Genomic DNA, 9,189 nt, shown 5'->3' with positions numbered 1-9,189 from the left:
CTTCAAAGGGATAGAAAAGGTGATAGAGAGAAGTAAGACAAAAGGGACAAGATAGGAGAGAGAAGAGAGGAGAGCCGGAAGGGGGGTGCCGATCTGGCTGAGACAGCTGTATCAGTCAACTAGCAAAAGTTCTATTGTTATGTTTTACCATTTTGACGCCCCCTGTTGAGGCAGGCTGACATCACTTAGCTGCCCAAGTGATGTCAGTCCTTTTTAGCCATAGCCAGTGACTAGTCCTCTCAGCAGCGTTAGCTAATTGTCTTATAGCCCGCCATTGCGCCTGTCCTCTGACCCCAATCTCTCTAAGCAGTTTTGCTGTTGTACTGGCAGCAAAGCCCCTGCACCCCACTTCCACCAGGGGCACCTTGATCGTCCAGCCTCTCTCTGCCTCAGCTGCCAAGTTGGCATACCGCAGCTTCTTACACTCAAATGCTTCCTCAATTGCTTCCTCCCATGATACCATCAGCTCAATGACGTACGCAAGTTTTGGGGAGTTAGACCAAAGGACGAGGTCTGGTCGCAGAGTAGTTGTTACAATCTCTGTGGGAAAAATTACCCTCTGATCCAACTCCACTTGCATCTGCCAAACCCTGTTCGACCTTCAGCGGGCCCAGGTCCGGGGTTCCTTAAGAATGGCTCCCAAAAACCCATTCTTAAGGAAGGAACGGCAAGGAAAATCTGCTATATGCCAATTTACACACGAACTGGACCAAAACTCAGTGGCAATAGATCTTATGGAGTGATGAATCCTGATTTGAAATTTTTGTTTCAAAACGTCAATAATTATAGAGCAGCTCAGGAAGTAGTCAGAACAGTCAAAAGCCATCTATAAAACATGGTGAAGACTTATCAGAAGACTACTTAGAGAACCAAAATAGGAAGGGTGTAGCTGCCGTCATAGGCAACTCTCGCATTTAAGTTCATTTTATTAGATATGTAAGGTTGAAACAATTAGTAGTTGAAATATTAAGAAATAAATCAATAGTAATTCATGTTTTGTTCATTGGATTTATATGTTTAAATGTGTTATTTTTACTAATTGTGCAATTAGATAGGAACCTTTTCTATAGTTCCGTCTGTTGTTGCTAAGAGGGTATTTTTGGCTGGCACACTCAGCAAGCTAATTGAGACGAGCCACGAGGTTTGCACGTCCACAGTAAGATAGTAAATAGTAAGATAAATAAAAGAGTGCCTTTTTTGGACCTCCCCACGATGTAAGGATTAAAGTTTTATTCCCTTTGAGTGAGGCCAATGAGGTAAATGTTTTCTTTTGTTTATTTTCGTTGTATGTAAATATGCTAGTGTTGCGTGATATTCTAGTGCAATTACCGCAGTGTGAGGTGTAATGTGTATTTTATTGATTGTTTTGTTGGAATGTTTCGCCATATATAATGCTTAGGGGCTTTATTAAGAATATTCATTTAAGTTTGTATTTCTTTTTAGTTCTGACGGCATTGTATCGGCTGTGGTTGGACATCATTACAAGTTAAGGCATGTCGAAGAATCCTCCTGTCCGAAATAAATGTCAGTTAAAACACAAGGAACAAGTTGAGCTTTATTACGACTCGAGGGGAGTAACAGTCAGAACTCAGCCTGCTTCGTGCTGGAGGAGAGAGAAGGAGAAAGAGGTCTGCCGCAGCGGAGCCGAGCGGGAGCGGAGCTGAGCCGAGTGGGAGCGGAGCTGAGCCGAGCCGAGCCGACAGCGCGCCGGGTCACGTGATTAAGCTCGCGTCTCTCTCAAGCATCAAAGACGCTCAAACACACACACAGACATCTCATAAAGCAACCAGAGTCCAGCGGTGCAGCTTGGTTAAGCTACAAAGAAGTAACACGTTTATACAAGTTAAATGTGGAGAGTAGATTTCTTTAGCTCATCTTAAAGGGACTCTGTCAAGCAATGAAAGTGGAAGTGTGGTGGTTTGGAGTAAAAGTTTAAGCTCATGTTATTGTTGTTTATGCTAAGTAACTGTAATTAAGGTACGTTTAAGTTGATTATAAGGGTTTGCTTATTTTAAGACTGCATTAGATATTTAAAGGTCACATTATAGTATTTTGTTTGACATTGAAGGTTATTTTCTGTTTTACTACAAGTGAAGAGCAATTTACTATTTTGGTTTAAGAGTTTGTGACATATGTTTAAGTTGACTCTTTAAAGTAAAGCAATTTAAGGTCCTAGGTGCTTCATAAGGTGACTATTCACGTATTTAAGTTGACCTAGGTGACTTGAGTGTAGTACAATACCTTTGACTGTCTGTGACATGGAGCAAGAAGGCTGTGACACTGAAGCTGTGGAGCAGCAAGAAGCTTTTGAAGAGCAAGAAAGTTTGCCAGAACCATGCACAAGTAAAGCTACTAAAGAAGGAAGTTTGAGGAAAAGTCAAAGAGTTAAGAAGTTCACTGAAAGGGGCCAAGCACTACATGATGAAAAGGTGAACAAGCTTCAAGCTCGCTTCAAAGTCAGTTATGAAATGTGGAAAGTTGTTGCAAAACAAGGCAAAAAGGCACTTGAAGAACCTGTTAGTGCAAAACTTAAAGAGCTTATCGGCCGAGTTGAACATACCTCGGCAGAAGTGAAACAAGTTTATGATGAACTGCGCAATCATGAAACTCCTGATGCAGACACTCGCCGCAGAGTGGACACCTGTGATGCGGTTTCTCAAAAGATGATAAAGCTAGCTCAAGAAAAATTAGCAGCAGAAGAAGACGAAGAACTTTCTGAGAGATTGGTTCACTGGAGTGATATAGGATCAGCATTCAATTCTGCCGCCTCTCAAAGATCCAAAGGTTCGAATAGCAGGCAATCAAGAAGCTCAAGTAAGTTGTCTGTAAAGAGGCAAGAAGCAGCTGCAGAGCTTGCGGCTACTGAAGCAACTCTGAAGATTATGGAGGAATTGGAAAGTGAAAGAAAGGCACTTGAAATCCTTGAAGCAGAGAATGCTGAGAAACAGAAGGCCTTAGAGCAAAAGCGAAGAGAGCTTGAAAGGCTAGAAACAGTAAAGAGAATGAATGCTGCTAAAGCACGTTTGAAAGTGTACAATGACGAAGGAAGCTCAGATGAAGAAATATCAGACCTTCTGCACGAAAGGAGCAAACGGAGAAATGTCACAGCTAAACCGATGAATCAGTTTGCACATTCGCAACTTAATGCAAATGCAGAGCCGTTTGATATGCCACAAGCCAACTTAAGGTCACAACCAAGAGAAAGCAAACAGGAAGATAGTACCACAACATTGGCCCAAGCTCTAGCTGAGTCCATTCACATAAGTCGCCTACCAGTACCAGAACCTACAGTCTTCAACGGAGATCCTCTCAAGTACAAGGATTGGAAAATGTCGTTTCAAATGCTGATAGACAGAAAGAACATCCCAGTGAATGAAAAGATTTACTATCTTCACAAGTATGTTGGAGGACCGGCGAGAAAGGCTGTTGAGAGTTATTTTCTGTTGGGAACAGAGCGTGCTTATTACTCAGCATGGAACATTTTGGAGGAAAGATATGGAAGTTCATTTGTAATCACCAAAGCTTTCAGAGATAAGTTGACATCATGGCCAAGGATTGGGAACAAGGATAGCGTTGAACTTCGAGAATTTTCAGATTTTCTCAGAGGATGTGAAGCGGCCATGCTTCAGGTTAAAGGTCTTGAAGTTTTGAATGACTGCAATGAGAATCAGAGAATGCTAAGCAAGCTACCTGATTGGTTGTCAGCAAGATGGAATCGAAAGGTCATTGAAATTGAAGAACAAGATGGTTCTTTTCCAACATTTAGCCACTTTGTTGACTTCATTGCGAGAGAAGCCAAGATTGCGTGCAATCCAGTAACATCGCTTCATGCACTCAAAGCAGGTGACTCAGAGAAAATGAAATCTTTCAAGACAAGAAGTGTTGGAGCAAAGGTGCTAGTGAGTGCTGCAGAAGAGACGTCCAACACAAAAAAATGTGTGTTTTGTGAAAACTCAAATCATAGCATTCACACATGTAGGAAGTTTATGGACAAGGTCTTGAGTGAAAGAGTCAAATTTGTGCAAACTAAGGGACTGTGCTTTGGATGTCTAGGCTTTGGACACCAATCAAAGAAATGTGAAAGGAGAAAGATGTGTGACACATGTAAAGGGAAACACCCGACATGTTTGCATGAGGAACGAGACAAAACCTCAAAGAAAAGGAAAGAAAAGGAAAGTGACAAGGAACCACAAATGAAAGAGATGGAAGGCAATAAAGAGAGTAGAGAAACCAAACCCAAGGAAGCACCAAGTGAAGCAATATCAAACCGTGTGATTCAAAGTGACAGAAGTAATCTCACATCTACAATCATTCCAGTTTGGTTATCCACAACAAGCAATCCTGAACATGAGATTCTTCTCTATGCTCTTCTTGATAGCCAAAGTGACACGACATTCGTCTTGAAGGAAAAGGCAGATGCTCTGGATGCAGAGAAGGAATGTGTGCAGTTAAAGCTCTCGACAATGTCTTCTAAAGACACTTTAGTACCAAGTCAAAGGCTGTCTGGGTTACAGGTCAGAGGTTTCTCTTCTTCAAGGAGAATTCCTCTTCCTGTGACATACACAAGAGAGTTTATTCCTGCGAATTTGAGTCATATTCCCACACAAAGGACAGCAAGAGCGTGGCCACACTTAGAGCACCTGGCTGAAGAAATCGCTCCACTGATTGAATGTGACGTAGGCCTGCTCATTGGTTACAATTGTTCACAAGTGTTGGTACCCAGAGAAGTTGTGGCGGGAAAAGATAATGAACCTTTTGCCCAAAGAACAGACCTTGGCTGGACAATAGTTGGAGGAGCTAATCCATGTGTTGACTATGGGGATGCCATAGGATGTAGCCACAAGATCATTGTCAAGGAAGTGACACCCAATCAGTCAGCTGAGCAGTTGGTCAAAGAAGTGCAATACGTCTGTCGCACACAAGTCAAAGAGGTGGTCACATCTGCAGATGTAATTAAAGTGCTCGAGTCCGACTTCAATGAAAGAAAGGTGGAAGATTCACACTTCTCACAAGAAGATTTAAGGTTCATCTCCATAATGGAAGAAGGAGTGAAGATGAAAGCAGATGGACACTGTGAGTTACCTTTGCCATTTAAGGAAGACAGACCAAGTCTGGCAAACAACCGGAGCTGTGCAGAACACAGACTCAAAAATTTGAAGAGAAGATTTGAGAAGGACAAGCAATACCACAAAGACTACACAGAGTTCATGAGAGAGACTATAGAGCGTGGTGATGCAGAAAGAGTTCCCTCTGTAGACCTGGACAAAGGCCCTGCCTGGTACATTCCACACCATGGAGTGTATCATCCTCAAAAGCCTGGCAAAATAAGAGTGGTGTTTGATTGTTCAGCAAAGTACGGAGGGGTGTCCTTGAACGACTACCTGCTTACAGGGCCAGAGTTAACCAACTCTCTAGTGGGGGTCCTGTGCCGATTTCGGAAAGGTCCAGTTGCAGTGATGTGCGACATTGAGCGCATGTTTCATCAATTCAGAGTCAGAGAAGAAGATCAAAATTACTTTCGCTTCTTGTGGTGGGACAATGGAGACTTCAACTCTACTCCATCTGTCTATCGCATGCGCGTACACTTGTTTGGAGCTGCTTCTTCCCCTGCCTGTGCGAACTTTGGTCTCAAGTATATTGCTGCACAAGGTCAAGGCAAGTTCAGTGAAGCTACCATAAGATTCATTGAGCGAAATTTTTATGTGGACGATGGTCTTATCAGTTTCCACTCAGAAGAAGAGGCAATTTGTTTGGTGAAGGAAGCAAAGGAACTTTGCAGCACAGGAGGCTTGCGACTTCACAAGTTTGTTTCAAACAGTAAGCAAGTGCTTAATTCGCTACCGGAAGAAGATTGTGCAGAAACAGTAAGAAAGGACTTGTCACTGGGCGAGCAACAAATTGAAAGAGCCCTAGGTGTCAAATGGTGCATCGACTCGGATTATTTCCAGTTTCGAGTAGTTGTGAACGAGCAGCCACTTTCCAGAAGAGGAGTGTTGTCCACAGTAGCCTCTATTTACGATCCACTTGGCTTTGTGGCACCTTTTGTTCTACTTGGGAAGCAGATACTACAGCAAATGTGTCGAGAGAAAGCAGATTGGGACGAACCACTCACAAGCGATCTGAAGTCACGGTGGGAGTCCTGGTTGTTGGATCTAAAAAATCTAGCAGATGTCAAAATTGACAGATGTTACGTGCCAAAAGATTTTCAAACAGTTCAGAAGTACGAGCTTCACCATTTCTCAGACGCAAGTGTTTCAGGGTATGGTGTTTGTACGTACCTGAGAGCTGTCAGTGAAGCAGGACAAGTCCACTGCGCTCTTGTCTTTGCCAAGTCCAGAGTAGCACCCACGAAGGTTACTACGGTGCCACGATTGGAGCTGTCTGCAGCAGTTGTAGCAGTGCGGATTAGTGACATGCTCAAAGCAGAGTTGGAGCTAGAAGATGCTCAAGAATTCTTCTGGACAGATTCTCAAGTTGTCTTGGGATATATCAACAACGATGCGAGACGTTTCCATGTTTTCGTTGCAAATCGCATTCAGCGTATTAAGGAAAGCACTCAACCGATGCAATGGAAGTTTGTGGTATCAGATCTCAATCCAGCAGATCATGCCTCGCGCGGACTGAAGGCCAAAGACCTCATTACCTCCAACTGGTTTAGTGGTCCAAGTTTTCTTTGGCAAGAGAAACTTCCCCACGAAGAAGTCACGGTGGGGAAACTTGATGCAGAGGATCCAGAAGTACGCAAAGTTGTTGTACTCCATACAACTACAGAAACAAATTCTTTGGCAGAACGTTTTCTGAAATTCTCCAGTTGGTCAAGGTTGGTCAAAGCTATGGCAAGACTTCTCAGATTTGTGAAAGAGTTTAAGGGCTTGGAAAGGAGAAGCAATAAAGCCACTAACCTTGAAGAAAGGAAAGAAGCCGAGCTTAAAGTCATATCCATTGTACAAAGATCAATCTTCTGCAAGGAAATCAAGGCACTTCAAACGCGAAAGGATCTACCCAAGGACAGAACAAATAGACTCTATCGACTCGATCCCTTCCTGGATGAGAAGGGTGTTCTTAGAGTGGGAGGTAGATTAGAGCGTTCTACATTGCAGCCACACGTCAAGCACCCGGTCATCTTACCAAAGACTTGCCATATCGCAAAGTTACTGATTGATCACCATCATCAGCGGGTGAAACATCAAGGACGGGGCATGACGATAAATGAGCTGAGATCGAACGGAATATGGATACTAGGATGCAGTCAAGCAGTATCATCCTTTATCTACAACTGTATTAAGTGCAGGAAATTCAGACGTCGAGGAGAAGAGCAAAAGATGGCAAACCTACCAAGTGAGAGAATGGAGACCACCCCTCCCTTCACGTATTGTGGGATGGATTGTTTCGGCCCATTCTACATTAAAGAAGGAAGAAAAGAACTGAAGCGTTACGGGCTTCTGTTTACCTGTCTATGCTCTCGTGCGGTGCACATAGAGCTACTTGATGATATGTCAACCGACGCTTTTCTAAACTCACTGCGTTCTTTCATCGCTTTGCGTGGGAATGTACGTCAGTTGCAATCAGATCAAGGCACCAATTTTGTTGGAGCCAGACGTGAGTTTCTGGAAGCAGTAAAGGAAATGGATCAGGAAAGTTTGAAACAGCTAGGCTGTGAGTTTGTGATGAATCCTCCCTCTGCCAGTCATATGGGTGGAGCCTGGGAAAGGCAAATTCGTACGATCCGAAGTGTATTGACAACCATTCTGGATCAGTCATCCAGATCATTGGACAGTTCATCTCTAAGAACCTATCTTTATGAAGTGATGGCGATAGTTAACAGCAGACCTATCACCCCACATTTACTCAACGATCCTACTGGACCTCAGCCACTTACACCTAATCTTCTGTTGACCATGAAGTCGTCAGTAATACTGCCACCACCAGGAGACTTTGTAAAGGAAGATTTGTATCTTCGCAAAAGATGGCGTAGAGTCCAGTACTTGGCCAATGAATTTTGGCACAGATGGAAGAAAGAGTACTTATTGAGCCTACAACAAAGACAAAAGTGGCACAAAACAAACAGAAATGCAAAGATCAATGACATAGTGATCGTACAAGATGACCAAGCATCAAGAAACGACTGGAAGTTGGCCAAAGTTGTTGCCATACACCCGAGTGAAGATGGATGTATACGCAAAGTACAACTGTTAATGAGTGACTCATTGTTAGATGACCATGGAAAGAGACTGAGTAAACCAGTTCTACTTGACAGACCTATACACAAGACTGTGACACTATTAGAAGCAGATTAGTTTACATTTCATAAGTTCATAGGTGGAAATCACAAGTGATTTGGTGGGAGTGTAGCTGCCGTCATAGGCAACTCTCGCATTTAAGTTCATTTTATTAGATATGTAAGGTTGAAACAATTAGTAGTTGAAATATTAAGAAATAAATCAATAGTAATTCATGTTTTGTTCATTGGATTTATATGTTTAAATGTGTTATTTTTACTAATTGTGCAATTAGATAGGAACCTTTTCTATAGTTCCGTCTGTTGTTGCTAAGAGGGTATTTTTGGCTGGCACACTCAGCAAGCTAATTGAGACGAGCCACGAGGTTTGCACGTCCACAGTAAGATAGTAAATAGTAAGATAAATAAAAGAGTGCCTTTTTTGGACCTCCCCACGATGTAAGGATTAAAGTTTTATTCCCTTTGAGTGAGGCCAATGAGGTAAATGTTTTCTTTTGTTTATTTTCGTTGTATGTAAATATGCTAGTGTTGCGTGATATTCTAGTGCAATTACCGCAGTGTGAGGTGTAATGTGTATTTTATTGATTGTTTTGTTGGAATGTTTCGCCATATATAATGCTTAGGGGCTTTATTAAGAATATTCATTTAAGTTTGTATTTCTTTTTAGTTCTGACGGCATTGTATCGGCTGTGGTTGGACATCATTACAAGTTAAGGCATGTCGAAGAATCCTCCTGTCCGAAATAAATGTCAGTTAAAACACAAGGAACAAGTTGAGCTTTATTACGACTCGAGGGGAGTAACAAAGGGCCTTTATTGGGCAAACACTGAGGTCAGTCATCTGGAACTTTTTGAAGAGGAGCCATGACTTTCATTTTTGGTTTCTTTCATTTTTGATTTGGTAAAGTAACTTTTATGCAACTAATATGCAAATGTGAACTTCTGAAAAAA

At 42.4% G+C, this 9,189-nt stretch overlaps 1 protein-coding gene across 2 annotated transcripts; it reads left to right on the top strand.

The window, feature by feature from the left end:
• The first annotated feature begins 105 nt into the window (after positions 1-105).
• LOC147308248 (uncharacterized) lies at positions 106-9,036 on the top strand. Of its 2 annotated transcripts, none has more exons than XR_015126091.1 (2): positions 106-8,719; positions 8,907-9,036. XR_015126091.1 is itself a non-coding variant. In XM_086272322.1 (2 exons), exon 2 carries the CDS (start codon positions 2,259-2,261, stop codon positions 8,295-8,297), a length of 6,039 nt encoding a protein of 2,012 aa, XP_086128448.1. In that variant the 5' UTR covers positions 106-1,256; positions 1,444-2,258; the 3' UTR covers positions 8,298-8,993. The 2 variants fall into 2 exon arrangements, 1 of the variants encoding a protein (XP_086128448.1); XM_086272322.1 differs by having other exon boundaries at positions 106-1,256; positions 1,444-8,993.
• Positions 9,037-9,189: the final 153 nt, after the last annotated feature.

Source organism: Aulonocara sp. 'chitande type north' Nkhata Bay, linkage group LG18, assembly GCF_057382095.1.
Source record: "Aulonocara sp. 'chitande type north' Nkhata Bay isolate Kocher_YH1m ecotype deep benthic linkage group LG18, A_spYH_male_GT1.1, whole genome shotgun sequence".
Taxonomy (NCBI): Eukaryota; Metazoa; Chordata; class Actinopteri; order Cichliformes; family Cichlidae; genus Aulonocara; species Aulonocara sp. 'chitande type north' Nkhata Bay.
Note: the sequence above shows the minus strand (reverse complement) of the source record. Positions and strands in the feature narration are given on the sequence as shown.

Bases quoted from the DNA above. Each gene is read 5' to 3' on its own strand.
- LOC147308248 (XM_086272322.1), top strand. From the start codon at position 2,259: ATGGAGCAAGAAGGCTGTGACACTGAAGCTGTGGAGCAGCAAGAAGCT.